The following is a 17,620-nucleotide window of genomic DNA, read 5'->3' as shown; positions in this document are numbered from 1 at the left end:
CGTGCGGGACAAAAACTCCCAACGCGGCTGGGGAGGGGGACGGCGGTTTTCTCTCACGGAGCACCCAGTAGATGGCGCGGCCAATGGTTACGCAGCCGTCCCCGCACGCTGCTCACACCGGCGACGCGTCGGCGGGACGCGTCGGTGGGAAATATAATTAACGCAAGAACTACTACGGCGTTATACTGCACGGGCGACTAAAAACAGCTGTGGGACCAAACTACAATGAAGAAGCTATGTGGAGCGGGCAGCGGGCGTGGACTCCAGGACGGTCTCCTTGTAAAAGCAATTCAAGTCGAGTCCCCAAGGCAATTAGTAAGTGGCACAGCGTTGTTCAGTTGGTAGACTAAGAACTTTTCGTTCATCCAATCGAAGATCCACGTCACAGAAAGAACTAGCTCTCACTGCGCTGTACTTTATTTGAGGAACAGGCGCGTTTGATCGCGGCAATTGGCTTTTGTCCTCACGACTCTCTACCCCACTCATTTATTCCTACCCCATTTCCGACCCATCACGCCATACTCTGGTCACGCAGAACGGCTTCTTTTTATCGCAATAAACGCGAGTTCATTCGATTCCTTAATACCTCAATTCGAGAGCTAATCTCATGATTTTACATAATACCCCCGTGGTCAGATTTATTTTCAAATTGATCTTAGGACACACTTGGCATTAGCACTGGAATTCGTGGCTACTTGCGTAGCACACTTCAACAAGAAAATATTTTAGAAAAAAATTAGCTGTGGCTTAGCTCGGCTATGCCAGGATATATGGAGCGTGAGCTAAGGTTTAGCTGGTTATTATACGCTTTCCTGGTTGTCTAGGATTAGGTTGATTATCATGCTTACTGCTGCTTCAATGACACACACACGGTATACGCATTATGTGACACATGTACATTTGTGAAGCGGCTCCAGCGTAGCGTCACCAATCGCCCCAGAGCTAAGCTGGTTCCACAGGCGCACGCCGGCGTCGCGGCGACGCACGAGCCATCGGTTCCACACCCGGCCACCCCTCGCATGATCATCAAGTGGACCACGCCGCCACGTGCGGAACGGAGGTCGGCAAAGACGCTGGGCGTGTGGGGTGTGTGAGAGATGCAGGGCAGCGAGCAACGTTCTGTGCGCCGTGTGACGTCGCTGCTCCTCGCGCATGTCCAGCACGGTTCTCCACTAGCCACGCAGAACTACTAAACCTTGGCCAGTGTAACACTGGTGTGATATTCGCATTTTTTGTGCTGCGGCGTTGCCACTGCCGCGCGTGCATATTCAAATGTGAGTGGTGCTGCACCCCGTACAGTACTGAATGAAACAAGCGTTCACGGTCCAATGACGTTCAACACAAACAGTAGCCGTTCCTTCGGAACACATGTTGTGCGGATCAATACCAAAGTCGATTTGTGTGTCGCTGTTTTTTATGCAGTCACCGCGTTTGGTTGGCACAACCCATTATCATAAAAATGTTTAAGGCGGTGGAATTTATGTTGTTGTGACGGGTTGGCACATTCAAAAGCAATCCAATATGCGCATTTAGCTGGGCTGTGAAAGACTACAGTGCTTAAATAGCTCGGTAGAGCTGTATATCCCCCACCGAAACAAACAATGTCTCTAATGCGTTACCTTACCAACATGAAACAAGAAATCGTCAGTATCTAACAAACAGTATTTGGTACCTTTATATCTTTAAACATGATGGGTTGACTGCATCCTGGGCACAGCATGGCAGCCTCGATCAATTGAGCATTGCGAGTTGGGGGGGTGGTTAGTGGCTTGAAAGAAAAAAAAACACAAAACCCAGAGTGAATGCACCGACAAAATACACGCAGCCAAAAGCGCATGCCGCTGACTCACGCGAACTTTGGCTCGAAGTACAGAACGTTCGCCGGCCCAGAATAACTCGAAAAAATCCCACGAACATAGCCATGTCATCCATTTTACCTCATTTGTTTCTACAAGACGAAGCAAATTCACTTAGGGACAGAAAAGCAAGCCGTACACATAGGGCGCATTCTTCTCCACGCTGCGGAAGACATCCCCGGTGTAACGCGCAATACACGTCATTCTGGACCGCTTCGGTACAGACTATTAGAAACATCAGGGGATAATTTTGTGGCCTTTACATTTGCTCAAAATTATCAGAGTAAGACGACGTCAATCGTTCTCACCAACTAGGCATGAACCTCGACGACAAAAAACGGCCGCGTATGTTCACCTTTCGTTACAAATGTCTCCTAAAGATGATAGTCGAACGGCGCCCCTGCCAAATAAAGGCCTCCGTTCTCTTTCCCGCTCACCTCTCATGCTGTTACTCTTCCGTCGCGTTCCTCCCAATATAACACGCTAGAGGTTCTGAAGTCAATTTAAATTTAACGCATTCCACTACTCCGATGCGGGTGTGTCGATACTAGCGCTGCCGTACGGCGGAGATGCTCGTGAATTGAGGCTCTCCACTGCAACATTTATCTATAAACAGGCCGTTTCTGACGTTGATGTAGTATTTCATTTGCTATTGCAAAAACCAAGCATCCACGAATTTTAATAAAGCGAATGGAACCTATCTATTGATTTGCGGCCTTATAGTTGCGTAATGTCTTGTTCTTGCTGAACAATGTTGAAAAATGTGAACACAAACACCGGAATTATATGTTTAGATTTGGCTGTGAGTGTCTAAGACTGTTGCGCATCTTTCGTTTCACTATGGCTGGGTGGCTGAATCGAGTCACAGACAGACAGATATACAAAGAAAGACTATCGTCTTTAAAACATCCAAAACACCTTGCTCTTGACATCACGAGGAAAGGTAACCGCGGTTTTTGGTACACCATGAGAGTTTGCCTGACCATGTTGTCCAGTGTACCGTTCCAGTCATGCTACCTACTTCGGAGGTGCATCTAGGAGCATGGTTTTTTTAACTAGCAGTGTAAGTAGAAACAGTACTTGTCGTTGCTTTTTATTGATCCCGAACTTTTAAAACCCTTCCGGCGCTCGTATTCTACATAACCGAAAATTCTTCTAGCAATGGGAGAGAAAACTAAAATACAACTGGTTTTCTTGGCGATAATTTAGAGAATGCTCCCTTCGACATACAACACTAGAGCTGCATGCTAGAAAGAGGAAGACGCTGCAGCTAATACCCGGCTGACGTCGGGGCGACCCCAAAGCCACAGTCCTCGTTTGGTGACAATGCTGTAAATATAAAAATATTTGAATAACCAGCTTTATTTTTTGTAAGTGGGCTCAGTATATTCCAAAATTTAGAAAAAGAGCAGCAAATGTTCTGATGGAATTTAAAATTTTAATTACTTGATGGCCTAATTTGATGTCATACCTGTAAACGGCTGATTACTTCTGCCACAATCTCAATTTTTTGCTTTATGCTTGCACGATTCAAATATTAGGAAAAGCACACATAAAGACGCGTTTGGCCAGAAATAGAGCATATAGGGCTGAAAGGTGAATTGTAAAACCCGAGATATCAAGACGCAATAAAAAATGTCAATCTCATAAATATTTCATGGGTATCGCTCAGTTCAAAAGTGACGTGTATCAGCGTTCTTGGCAGGCAAGAAAGTTCTGATTAGCTGTTACCGTAACGTGCTGCCCGCATATATATTAAAGTGTCGAGGTATGTGTCGCCACAGCAGCAACTACACCCTTTCAATTACACGTTCTTCGTTTCCGCAGAAAACATGCGGCTTTGATGGGAGAACAAGAACCGATATTACCGTTTGGATTTTAGTCCTGATGCCGTCTTTCCAACAGGTGAACGACCCGGCAGACCCGATGCAGCGATCGCAAAGATAGTGAGCACAATGGAGCTTGTAAAAGAACTCTGCGATGAAGCCGCACTTCACGCACATTGCGAATTCTTCTGGGTGTTCATGGCAAAGCGTGGTCAGGAGGTCACGAAGTGGGAAGTTCAGCCGGACGACGGCGCTGGAAAATAAAATCACCGTCATCAACATCGCCATCAGTGTATGTTTAGGTTCACTGCAGCATCAAGCCCGCTGCCATACAGATTCCACTGCTTCTGTCTATCGACACCAGAATCAATTATTTTCCACCAAAATTGGCTCACCTCTACGATCTATGGATTTCTCGGCCTTCTATCCCTTCTTGACGGGAATAATGGCTAATTGTCATCGTGTTGCTCTGATAGCTCACCAGGTGCGAGTGTTCCAATTTACATATCATTGGCAGTTTGACTACTTTGTCTCCATTTACTTTAAGATGTCTTTCACAATAGTTAGCTTTATGCGGAATACGCTCGTTTCCAACTCATATCCGTTATTCTCATCACAAGTTTTCTGGGGATAGTTGGCCTTACGCAGTGTTTTCGAGGTGTTTAGAACGCCCCCCAGTTTGTACCACCTACGACGCCCGCAGGATGGGGGATGCTTGTACAGCTGCTTTTCTAGCGTCAGAAGTAGTCCACTGTTCAATACTAGAAAAGGCTTGAAGGAGTACAATGTCTATCCTTTTTCAAGAGAAGAGAAAAAATGAGACTGCTTGTGAAACAGGCGAAACAATACCACTCGAAACTACGCCAGCATATTTACTTCCGCAGCAGACGGAGGCTTCTTGCGAAAATTTTCATCTAATTCCGTTCTTGCACGGAAGTAATCTTGGTTTTAAAGACGACGCTTTAGTGTCCGCGCTGATGCCGTTTTACGCCAATACGCCCAACAGGAAAGCCAACTTTCTCTGACGATGATTATTAATCGTGGGTGAAGTGAAAGACCAAAAAGTAAAGCCGTTTCATTCAACGCGAAAGCTGACAAAGTGCAGAACAGTGATTCGCTATAATTGGCTGTAGCGCCGTTATCTGCTCACTGCTACCAACCAGTGCAATTCAAATTTCCCGCCTCCGCAGTACTCGCGCGCTGAAACAGCGCCAGCAGGAGTTCAGTTCTTTTTGTGCTTGCTTTTCCTCCCGCCCGTGCCGGCGTTGCACTACCACTTTTTTGTTTCTATCGCAGTTCCAAACTAAATGAACGCGGGTGCTGCAGGTTAATTACACACATTTTGCGTCAAAACTACCTGCAGTTTTTTTTTTTTTTGCGCTAAACAACTGGGAGGTGTATGACAAGCTCTAGCGTTTCACGAGTTTCGAACGGTTATGATTATTTAAACCGCTTGGATTTCAAAGCCTCTACGGGACGCCCTACGAAGGAACGCCGGGCTCAACCTGGGTCCTTTATCTCGCTGCGCAGCTGGACTCCGGCAGTCGCTTGACATCGAGCGTTACAGGGAGCTACGACGACAATGCGAGCCCCTAAAGTGCTCTGCACTTAAAACGCTTCCCGTGGGCGGAATATAACCTGCGTCCCTCGCGTTATGAAGCCGGCGTCTACTTAATTACTCCATTTTGACATGGTCGAAGTGAACGCGAAGCAGCAGGTGCCGATTCGCGCCGTACACCCTACACCCAAAGCTAGTCCCACGGACTGCACACCCGAGAGTTGCTGTACAGTCTTTGTCAAAATTTTGTGGGCCACGGCGACCGTGGCCGGAGCAGGCGCGAGGCCGAGCAGGGGCGCTGCGCTTGCCGCTGTCGGCTGGTTGCGCGGCTAAAGAGAGCGAGGGGAACTTTTCCTCTTGCTTTTGTAGTACGTCCGGCGCGACAAGTGCTGCGCAAAGTACCTGCGCTGAAGCGATGTGCGCCTACTCTGAGAAACCGGCCCTGCTGCACTTATCGCGGCAGCAATACAACGAAAGGAAGCACGAAAGTTCCCCTCACTCTCTTTAGCCACGTAACCAGCTGACAGCGACAAGAGAAGCGCCCCTGCTCGGCCTCGCGCCTGCTCCGGACACGGTTGCCGTGGCCCACAAAATTTTGACAAAGACTGTACGTATTCAAGGAAAGTATGGCGTACCTCCACTTAGTAGCACATAATCGAAGTGTGGGATTGATCAACCAAACAATCCTATACGAGAAAGCTTCGCGTTGAACTATTATCGTCGTTAGGCGGAGGGGGGCACGATTTTTTTATCTGCGTTATTTTATCCCTCTATTCAGTAAACTCTGTTCGCTTATTTCTAGTCGCTCTTCACGTTAGCCACTATGTTACCCGGATTGTCTACAATGTTCAGGTCTTCGCATTTACAGGCCTTGTAGAACTACACTTTTTAATATTTTCAGCTACAGTCTTTCTCTTAGTTATGTTCTCAAATCTTAACGAACGCAAATTTGCGAAGGAGGACAAATTCCTAGACTTTTATTCCTTCTAAGGAGCATGCTAACTAACGTCATAGAAATTCCACATATAGAAAGTTGTAGGTAAATCAAGCATACTACTACAAACTGCAGCTATATATAAGAGTTAGATAAATTCACTCACCCACCCATTTTAGAATTACCGCTAATCAATCATACTACGCCAATTTTTCTTTTTCGCATTCCTGACGTGGCACATAATATATAATAACAATTTTCCTGATAATTATTACTGAATTTCGTCTTGATCGCTCGGTACGAAGTTGAGGCATTTTGGTTGCTATCTCCGCTCCTACCGCTTTAGTCTGCGTGGAAGGAATAGTGAGGCATTCGCTGATTTTTGTCACAAAGAAGGAAGTCAGGACGAATTGGGCTGCGAGGCAATTTCCAAGGGAAGGGGGGGGGGGGGGAGCGTAGAGTTTTTTCCGCTGCATTCTAACAGGACTTATGGACATCGATATTCAGTGAAACAAGAATTCAATATTGAAAGGGCACATTTAGGAATGTTTCCATACTTCAGGGGACCAATTAACCACATGACAATCGAGATACGTTACGAAACAATTTTGCAGTAATGTTGACCGTGTCCTATCACCACCCACATAAATTTTCTGCTGTAATAAATCACTTGAAGCATAATCTGAGCATTTCTTGGGGTGAACGACGCTTTCCTTTCTTCCGGTTCGCCAACTTGTCAGGCTAGTGCGCCCCTAGCTAAGCAGTTTAACACGCCACTCAGCATCCCAACGTTTCTAGCAAACAGACCATTTTCGAAACGTAAACGGATGAACACAAGTCTTTGCGTAACCACTACGCCAAGATTATGCGGGTGCTGGCTGCGAAGAGAAAAATTCATATTGCGTTCCTCCGAAACTGACGAAAAGTGCGCTAAATCTACCGCGCTACCCCGTAACGGGCCATTTGACCGCGCTTCACTCCACTGAATTACACTTAGAACAGTGCCTCGTTAAACTAAACATCAGCGTAGTGCTTCCAGGTGGGTTTCTAGACCATGTTTTATGGCTTTATGTGGCTAATAGCACTTTCACTAGGTAAATCTATGGTTATTCGACCCGAAGGACTTCAACTAAAAGTATATTGGGTTTGGTTGTGCGGGTGTACACGGTGAAGACTCATTCCATAATGATACCAGCGGCCATTACGAAAGTTGCAGACATGTAAGATAACATTGTAAGTGCGTTCATAATATTTTTAACATTTCGCCTTAATTAAATAAAGAAAAAATTACGTTACATAAGAAAAAAAGCACAGCTTTTTTTAGGTGACATTTACATTGCAAGCAGACACAAATAAGTAACGAATTCGTACACAAGTCGCAGCGGCATGGCGGAGCTTTGCAAGGGTGTTCTTTGATTTTTTCTAAAGGCTGCGTCTAATCTCGCTGCAGCCGTGAGAATTACCTCCGGGAAATTCTCACGGCAGTTTTCATAAAAACTGGCTGGCCGGTAATTTGCCGATTATTATCACGTCCCAACGTAACCTAACGTAACATAACCTGACCGAATCTTACGTAACCTAATTGAACGCGTCAAAGCCCACCCAAATCCTGTCAAATTGCAACAAACCTAATCTAACCCAGCCCAACGACACAGAACACAACCTGTAATGAGCATAATTAAACCAATTCTAGAAGTCCTGTGCGTCGATCTCTTGATATAGTAAAAACTAGAGTAAAAAAAGCACTAACAACATCACGATGACCAAAAAATTCTGAAAGCTAAAAAAAAAAAAAAAGAAAACCTTCCCAAGGTCGGACTCGAATCTGGACCTTCTCGTTTAAAACCGAGCGCTATACCACAGCGCTACAGGGGCAGCTGCAGACAAGGCATTTTAGGGAGATATTTATCAGATTGAATCTCCTCGTAGCGTGCTTAGCCAATAAGAAGCGACTGCCGTGAGAAATTTGTGACGGTAATTCTACCGGTTGCCGGGATAATAGACACTACCTTTTCTAAATACAACGAAATTAAAAATATCAATTTATTGGTATGTTTCAAACACAGTGCACAACCATTTGTTATAACACTCCTGACGAGGCTACTCATTTGCGTCAGAAGCTAAAGGGGATGTGTTACACCAATTCATTCGATCACCGAACCACACTCGCCTGAATGCCACTTAGTATTCCTTTGTAGCGTACAAAACGAATGACATTCACAGCGAAAGTCACTCGCTCTGAGTGCCCTACGTTTTGCCGTGTGACAGGGGCATAACTCGATGCACTGCGCACAACGCTGGTTCTCAAAAACGGGTGTTCAGAAAACTTGGTGTTATGAAATGTCGGTCAAGTTTGTTGAAAAAATACGTCGCTGAGGTTCTGTGCAGCTCTATGAGACGTTACAAGGCCCTCAAAAAGGCAAGCGTATTGGAATAACTCGGCGCTAGTTCAATGCGTGAAAGCTTTCTGTATTAGTGACATAATTAGTTAAACTACAACCCGCTCTGTACTCAGCGAAGCATAGTTACGAATCATGGCGAATAAACTGAAGGAACGAACCCATGAGGCAATCGTCGCTGCTCGTCGCCCATCTTGCACGGCAGAAGGGGGAACTCTGGGCTTATCTCATTTCAGCAGGGGAGTGTTTGCAAGCGTGTCGTGTGCATAACCCGATAAGAGCCGCGCATTTCTTTTTATTTCTGTAGCGGCGGAGTTTGTTCCGCTTCTCGGTCGGTATGTGCACGGCCGCTGGATAAAAGGCGCACTGACGGACGGCGCCTAGAGCCCATCATTGCCACCGCGGCGCCCCTGTTTCGGGACCCGTCGATGGTAGCGGCGATCGCGGCCCGTGGGACGCGGGCTTTTGGGCCACTTGTTTCGAAGTGTGTGCTTATTACCGGTGTTCCATGCTCTACATAAGTCATTTACCGGCGCTAGTGTTACGCCTGCTAAAAGACAGACATGATTAGCGGCGGCCGAGCTTATTTCGGTGAAGCTGGAAGCTAAATTCCGTTCGCACCAGCAGCATTACGCGTCGACAGAGTGCCCTCTGTCTTGCATTGCTGTGTCGCTGGGTTTTACATTTCCTGGCTTGCTCATTCTGGCCTCAGGAATATAATAAAATCGGGGACAAACAGAAATATTCTTTTTGCGACGGCACTTGTTATTCATGACTGCCAACCTCTTTCAATGTTTAAGACATAACAAAATTTTGTGTACGTTTTCCCCCGTGCGCGAAGTAAAACACCACAATTCATATTCATTTCGCGGCACATAGGACTTCATTACACGTGGTTTAGTCACTTAGTAATATTGCTGATAGTTACATACAGTTGCATGAAATGCGATTCTGATTTTGCTATGATATCAAAACCTCAACATCCCACGACAGGGGTTCTTGCGCCAACTTTACAAGCCGAGACACCGTCGCATTGGCCTTCCCGGACCACTCACTCACCAAAGATTGCAGTAGTAGTTTTAGAAGAACTTCGGAAAGTTCCCTGGTGTGGTCGCCGTCATCCACGTCGCAGGTCCAAGCGGAACACTACATGAAGTGCGACAGGAGTGGTTAGAGATGAAGATTCCACAATTTTCCGCGATTCCTCGAATCTCTGGTGGCTTCATCACTTTCCTAACGAATGTGCACGTGGGCAAGTTAATTGAAGGCATAGGCGTCAATCGCATTGGGGAAGCGGGGCACGTGACCTATCGAGGGTGCGACACCTCTGTTGGGGGAAGTATCCCTTCCTCAAGCTACGCAATGATAGTAAAAGTATCGCCCCACGAAAAACAAATACATCCTCTCTCACACAACGTTCTCTATCGTTTCTTGTGTAATAGAAAAATTCACGCATCTCCACGAAGCGAATCATGACGAGCGGGGGAAGCACTAGGGATCGTTCTTACCGTAAATAACCCGTGACATTGCCCACTCGCGCATGTAAATGACTGAGAAAGCGTGTGTACAGTATCCAATCCAATCCAACACAAATGAATTTAATCCAATCCAAATTTAATTTAATTCAATCCAATCTAAGTCATTCCAATCCAATCCAATGCTCCTCGCGCAAGCTGAGCACGGCTCTCCAGGAGCCACGTGAAACTGTTTAGCCTCTCTCTCTCTCTCTCTCTCTCTCTCTAACCTTTTGTGAACTTTTTATTTTGTTCTTGTTAACCTTTTGTGAACCTTTTGTTCACAGATGTTTCCATTTACACGGTGCTGTGCGTCTCTCCTCTCTCTCTCTCTCTCTCTGTCTCTGTCTCACACTCTTTCTCTCTCTCCCTCTCTCTCTTTCTTTAACCTTTTGTGAACTTTTTATTTTGTTCTTGTTAACCGTTTGTGAACCTTTTGTTCACATATGTTTTTGATTTAACGGTGCTGTGCCGTGAGCATGGACGCCGGACGCCGGACGCCGGACAAGCCTCGGCCCTGAAATTATTCGGATCGAGAGTGCTGGAAAGGCGCAGCCGTTTAACTGCGTTTAACTGTTATCTACAATGGCACGATCAATTTAGTTTCTGGTCAGCATAGGTTTCAGGATGCACAGAAAAGAGGGCGTTAAAGTTGTATTAACGAGGAAATTGCGATAGTGCTCCTGTGGATTTTTTTAAGTAGCAGCAAATTGGGAAAGAATATATACGTGTAAGCATTCATTACTCATATGTCCCCGTTTTCCGTTTCTCGTTGAAATCGAATGTTGTGAGTGTAGTTCCACACGATGTGTACGGGGTATCATTGCAAGCTCGGCAGCGTCGCCCCTGCGGGCCATATAAGTAGTGCGCGAGAGACGCTAAAGGGCCCCTGAGTAATAAAAATCCCTCGGCGAGAAAAAAAAACAAATTGAGCCGTGTAGCAGGTCGCGGTTAATCTGAGTTGGGCGGAAGGAAGGAAGGAATACAGGCAAAAGAAAGGCAGGAATATCAACCAGACTGTGGCCTAGTTTGCTATCCTACACGTGTTGAAGGCGAACAATGGGGAAAAAGAGGAAAAACATTAAAAAAAGGGGAAGTTAAAGAGAAAGCGTAAATAGGTGTGGGCGGAAATTTGCAAAGTGGTATCTCACATTACGTTTCTTCCATGTTGTCGCTTAGCGCAATATAGCGAAAGGGGAAACTGGTAGCTCATAAAGCTATTCATTACAGGCCTTGCTTCCGAAGGCGGGAAATAGACATGTCCTGCTTCAGGTGTAGATCGAAAGCAGCCGTATCAGAAGTCCGCATTCGAGCTCGTGGTCAAAATAGCGGGCAAAATTGTTTTCCGGTCTGCGCAGTGAAACGCCGGTCGCATCGGCGGAGCAGTTTTCTGTAGCGTGAGCTACACTGGCCGAGGTTGAACAGTTTGTCGTGGCTCCTGGAGAGACGTACTGCGCATGCGCGAGAAGCAGTGCCGTTTTACGGCACACAGCTGGCACGCCAGAGCCGCCGCCACTGCGACTGGACTGCACTGGACTGGATTGAATTAGATTGAATTGGAAATCGTTTAAGCAGCAGTAAAAATGATCATCAGCCAAACCTAGACCACCCGGAAACATAAGAATAGCCAGCTGAACATTAGCTCACGCTAGGTATATCCTGGCATAGCCGAGCTAAGCCTCACCTAATTTTTTTCGCGTGGCAGAAGCCGCTAGCGTTACCTTCGCCGATCGTTTGTAACGTTACCTGATCGCCCTACGAGACGCTGTTTCCCCTTCTGTCTTGTTCTTGCTCCATGGTTTTGAGTGCCTATGAGTGCACGGCTCACCTCAGGTCACAAAACAATCGCTGTGAGCCTGCTGTCTGCACTGCTGTTGCCTGAGCGAAGCACTCACCTCTATACTATGCAATTGTCAGCGCGCTGCTCTTTGATCCTCTCCTTCATACCACTGTAAGAAATGTGGGCCGCAATGTATGCGTCTCCAGGCGGCACAGAAATTGTGTCCCAGGACCAGCCTGTCTATGGCCGCTTTCTGGCATGTCCGGCCAGCACCCAGGTTCTGGAAGCCACTGATCATACGATGAACCGCCAACATTCGGCAACCAGCGCTTTTATTATTAAGTTCTTTAAAGAACTTAAAGAAACTTCTTTAAGTTCGTTAAAGAACTTAAGTTCTTTTTCGGCTTTCGATGTTTATAAACAGAAGGGCTGAAGTACGGCTTTATGGCATCCGTTTTTTCTTCGGGAAGCGGTGTTCAGCCGAAGCATGACAAGCGACCGACCACAGATTATCCGTATTCTTGTGGCAGTTGGTGTTCGAAAAGAGACCGGCCGGAGCGCGGCTGCCGCGCAATCGCTCTTTCAATGGTGAACCGCGCGTCCGGCGGCATAATATTCGTTTTCTGGAAGTGTATACTGTGGTGCACATCTGACAGACGTTTTCCTCTGGGGTAGTTTGTGAACACCTATTCTAAGTACTGGATATGTTTTTTTTAGTACATTCTGGAAGCATTGCACATTTAAAAAAAAAATTGAGAAATGTTTACTATAAAGTCCATTCCTATCACACTCTAAGCTTAGATTGGATTGATTGTATGGTTTAACGCGCCGACGCAACGCAGGCGATGAGGTGCGCCGTAGTGGAGGGCTCCGGATCAATTTTGACCACCTGGGGCTCTTTAACGTGCGCCGAAATCTCGTACACACAGGCGTTTCTACTTTTCGCCTCCATCAGAAAAGCGGCCGCCGCAGCCGGGAATCGAACCCGGGACCTCGGCATCAGCAGCGCAACGCCTTAGCCACTGAGCCACCGCGGCGGGTCACACTCTAAGCTTATCCCGTGGACCCTGATGCAAACGTTTTACCAGTACATGCAGCAGGCAAGTAAATCTTGGCGAGTAGCAATGTAGATCACACGTTGCGACACAGTCGTTCAATCTTCGCAATTGCATGACGCAGTATAAGCTGACGGTCTGCACTGCCCAATGAAACTGCGCAAATCGCGTAGTTGAGTCCAATCGTATGGACATTGCTGTCGTCCGCTGCATTTGCTTGGTTGACCGGATAGAGTGGTACCTCGAGTGAACTGCTGTGTAGCTGATAAACGGATCTATCCTGAGTGCAATGGGCAATAAATTGGTGTAGCCATTTCAATCGTTAATGAAAGTATTTTATTTATTTATTAAATATATATCTCGGTATTCCCTATCCAGCCACGTTTCCGTGAATAACGTAAACTGCTATCACGCCTCTTTTTTCTTTTTCTTTCCCGGGCCCTGTGACGCCTGTCTGTGGTTGGAGTCATTCGCACTTTATCTTGAATCTCACGAACGCCGTGTTTGAAGTTGAAGTGTAGGCTTGGATCACTTACGCCTTTTGCCCGTGAAGCGTTCGCTATTCAACAGCAAACTCGTTTCAGGTGCTATCAATAAGCACCACCGTCTCTTTGTGCATATTAAACTAAAGAAACATTACGCGTTGGATATTAAATTCTACTACAGTCTTTCTAACTTTGCTTAATATTACTGCCGTTCAGAAAAAAGCATACACTCGCTTTTTAGGCTGTATTTGTCGATTCGGTGTTTTCTTTCGATTTGCGAATGTAACAGTTGAAGATGCAATAGGCTCACACTACGTTCCCATTCGTGCTCCGATAAATGAAACAACATAACGGCAACACTACGGAACCTACATGGAACCCCCATAATGCTTCGCATCCTCCTCATGGTTCCCCACGGCAAGATGGTGTAATTTTTTTGTTTACTTTTATTTCATTGGTCTGTTTCGGCTACATGCTCCTTGCTCATTGCATAAGGTGCAACTGCTGATGCACGGTTTATGAAATTCACCATCCCATCATCAATTTTACACTGCAGTTGCCGCGACGACCATTAGGTGCCAGTCGGCATGATGAACACTTCTAGTGATAAATTGTCTCTTTCGCCTCCTTTTTTTGTGGTAAACTAGACAAAGCCTCTACATTCCCACTGCAGTATTAGGGTAGAAAAAATAATGTATTCATGTCCTTTCTTCTGTGTTTTACGATTATTAAGTGCCTATGTGTTTATGTTTGTTTTTAAACCTTGAAGAAATGGTAGCAATTCGAATGCTTTTAAGACACCAAACAGTGTTAAAAAGCTCTACCTTTTTTCAGTATCTCTCTGTCCATGTATACCACATTTTTTTGGAAGGGTTTCTTTCTTGCTTGCGCATTCTTAGCCCTTTATTTACATCACAACTGTCTTTATTTAGTTTAATTTTCGCATTCCACCATTTGCCGCGAAAAAAATTCTACATATCCCAGCCTCTTGCCAGCTAAGCCCCTCGGTGACGGTGTTGCTGCCTCGCTACTTTTCTTCGCAACACTCGACGAAAGGTTGGAACGATTTCTGCGATACTCCTGTTACTTCGTGTCACAAAATTGCTGAAACTTGCTCCTAAATAGCCCCTTGAACGCGAAACCAACGCAAACGATTCACGACCATAACGACCGCTGGACCTTAAAGGAGAGTAGGTCATGGCGCCAACGGTGAATGGGTGTTGAGATGGCTGTGCTGCCCTTACGGGAAACAGGGACCTCCTCTCTTGCAGAGGCAGGAGTGTGAAGAATATCTAACAAAAGTACAGCCTTCCACTTAATGAGAATGCTGTCAGAAGAGCACAGCAGTGATTCGCTATAATGGGCTGTAGCGCCTTTAACCGGTCACTGCTATCACCCAATGACATTCTAATTCCCCGCCTTCGCAGTGCTCGCGCGCCCCCTGCCTATAACAGCGCCAGAAGAAGTTCTGTTCTTCCTGCGCTTGCTTTTTCTCCCGCACGTTTAGACATTGGACTGCCACTTTTTCTCGCTTACTATCGTAAAAACCAACCCAAAGAGTGTTCCCAAATAAATGAACGGGGAAGCAGCCGGTTAATTACGTGTATTTTCCATCAAATGCACCTACAGTTTTCTTTGCGCTAAACAACTGGGAGATGTATGACAAGCTTCAGCGGTTCACGACTTCCGAACGCTTATGACTGTATAAACCGCTTGCATTTCGAAGCCTACGGATCACGCCGCGACGACAGCCGCTACCAGGAAACGCCGTGTGGTTCTAATTGGGTACAGCGAGCCAGCTACGACGACAAGACGAGCCCCTAAAGTTATCTGCACTTAAAACGTTTAACCACAGGGTGTCCGTAAATCTGGCTACACACGCCTGGCCGTGCCTGACCTCTGCTCATCTTGCCGCCGTTGCCACTGAAAGTCGTCGAACACCTCAAATTTCCTCTCTTCCCTCTAATCTGCGCATCACTACTCACCCTTTCCTCCTATCTGAACTTTTTTTCTCATTTTTGGTGCACTGTTAAAAGTGAGTACAATCACGCTGAGAGTTTGATCTGATAAATAAAATCTGTTTGATGCACTCTTGAAGTAGGACAGTCCCCGTCGGAAACGTTAAAGTAAAGGTGTGCTTTTATTGCTCTAGTTTTTGCTTTCAAAATTATGTGTAGCCACAAAGTCACCAGGCACTGCCACCTCTGAGGAAAGTACCGCGTTTTCCGAAACCCCACCTTGTTCACAATAAACAAGCACACTGAGCTTGGCTTGAAGAATAAAATATATTAGGTAAGCTTGAACACTCCAAAAGAAATGGCCCCTGGTGCTAAAGTTTACGGTTGTTCGTAGTTCACTTGAAAGTGAAGGCATTACTTCAAATCGGAAATGCTTCGCAGGAGTTGCTCGAAGGGCAACTGATAGCTTCTCAACTTTTCTTCGACGACTGCCAGTCTCTCTTCAATTTTCCTCTGACGTGTTCCAGCGCTCACCTATAAAACAGAGCACATGCAATAAGTCGTGTAACTGAGGAATCTATCAAAAGGATAAGATTGTGTGGCGTCCATTTTTAATAAACGATGCTTTCCCTCTGCATTTTTGTTTCTATAATGTAGCTGCGAACGGGCTTTAGTGATGATGATCAAAAGAAAATTGGCCTAAAAACGAAGCAGAAACACAAGAAAGAATAAATCCCGAAATACAAAAAAGTACGCCGATTTCATGGCGTTTTGATGAAGAAGGGTCAAGTAATCGACGTCACCGGTTTGGCACTATATTTTATTAGGAACTGATTAGGACGACTGAATAGAAGGGAAGAGAAAAACAGCATTGTCAAACAAAGATGGCATCCTACCAGAATTATTGTTTTTAAACTGGAAGCAAGCAGATAAAAATTTTGGAAGCACAGGCCTGTCAATACGCCGATTTCATGGCGTTTCGATGAAGAAGGGTCAAGTAATCGACGTCACCGGTTTGGCACTATATTTTATTAGGAACTGATTAGGACGACTGAATAGAAGGGAAGAGAAAAACAGCATTGTCAAACAAAGATGGCATCCTACCAGAATTATTGTTTTTAAACTGGAAGCAAGCAGATAAAAATTTTGGAAGCCCAGGCCTGTCAAACGGGAACCAAATCGTAAAAAGGGTTCATAGAGGTCTCCAACTGTATTCTGAAAGCTTTCGTAAGTCGTGGCGAAGAATCATATGAATGAACAGCTTTTCTTGAGGAAATCTACCGTTGCATGACCTGCGATAGGCTATGTGGGATGTTTTTCGTAGCCGGTAGTGATTTAAGGGGAGATGCGTACGTCATCTCTCATGTGACATTAAAGCCAGTTGCACAGATGACGTGGGCAAGCAAGCTGACGGGGAAAAATGGCCGCGTATCTGCTCCTTTCGTTGCAAATGTCGACAAACGACGATAGTCGACTGGCGCTCCTGGCGCTCCTGCCTATAAATGCCTACCTTCTCTTTCACGCTAACCTCTCATGCTGTTACTCTCCCATCTTCTTCGTCCCTAGATAACACGCTAGAGGCTCGCTCAAGTCAATTAAAATTTACGTCTTTCACTGCTCCAAGTCGGGTGCCTCGATGCCAGCGTCACCGCACCACGGAGACGCACGTGAATCGAGGCATCCAACTGCAGCGTTTATAGAACTACGTTGCTTAACTGCACGACCGTTCCAAGCGGAACTTGAAATATGTCTAGTGGAACCTTTCGTTGCCGTTGCGTTGGATTGTTAAATGCTGCCACAAGCTATGGTAGCGCGGGCAACAGCACGCGACCGCTTCCTGCAGTTGACGTACTATTTCATTTGCTAGCGCCAGAACCAAGCATCTATATATTTCTAATAAAGGAGCACTGCAAATGTCACTTATATATTTTTTCTGTTTCATGTTTGCTTAATGCCTTGTTCTTGCTCAAAAATGTTGACAAGTATAAATATTGAGACTGGACTTAGGCGGCTAGATTTGGCTGTGAGTATATAAGACTATTGCGCAGCTTTAGATTCGCTTTGGCCGGTTGGCTCAATCGAGTCACAGACAGACAGACCAAAATTTCTGCCTTTAAGTATGCCAAGAAAGACTACCTTCTTTAATAATCAGTCTCCATACAGCTGCAAGGCAATATAAAGCGATTGTTTTCTACGGGTAGTTTGGATAACTCTAATCGGAGAAGCGAAATTTTAGACGCGTCATTAAAAGTACA

The 17,620-nt window shown here is 45.8% G+C and overlaps 1 protein-coding gene, 1 long non-coding RNA gene and 1 other non-coding gene across 3 annotated transcripts in view; all 3 read right to left on the bottom strand.

The window, feature by feature from the left end:
- Positions 1 to 1,649: 1,649 nt before the first annotated feature.
- LOC144142285 (uncharacterized) lies at positions 1,650 to 8,925 on the bottom strand. The gene is made up of 3 exons (XR_013316937.1): positions 8,735 to 8,925; positions 3,725 to 3,935; positions 1,650 to 1,768 (listed from the first exon to the last, which is right to left on the bottom strand). It is a non-coding gene; the product is annotated as an uncharacterized LOC144142285 (long non-coding RNA).
- Positions 8,926 to 12,831: 3,906 nt separating this feature from the next.
- Positions 12,832 to 12,904, bottom strand: Trnas-gcu (transfer RNA serine (anticodon GCU)). Its single transcript has one exon. It is a non-coding gene; the product is annotated as a tRNA-Ser (tRNA).
- A 2,769-nt stretch (positions 12,905 to 15,673) lies between these two features.
- LOC144142284 (uncharacterized) overlaps positions 15,674 to 17,620 on the bottom strand; it is a 102,507-nt gene continuing 100,560 nt past the window's right edge. Inside the window, exon 19 of the mRNA XM_077673659.1 lies at positions 15,674 to 15,899. Within this exon, the coding sequence (XP_077529785.1) occupies positions 15,780 to 15,899 (120 nt within the window). The 3' untranslated portion in view covers positions 15,674 to 15,779. The remainder of the gene's footprint in view (positions 15,900 to 17,620) is intronic.

The sequence above is a fragment of the Haemaphysalis longicornis genome, unplaced genomic scaffold, assembly GCF_048455015.1.
Source record: "Haemaphysalis longicornis isolate Haplotype H1 unplaced genomic scaffold, Haemaphysalis longicornis Haplotype H1 scaffold_6, whole genome shotgun sequence".
Classification (NCBI taxonomy): Eukaryota; Metazoa; Arthropoda; class Arachnida; order Ixodida; family Ixodidae; genus Haemaphysalis; species Haemaphysalis longicornis.
Note: the sequence above shows the minus strand (reverse complement) of the source record. Positions and strands in the feature narration are given on the sequence as shown.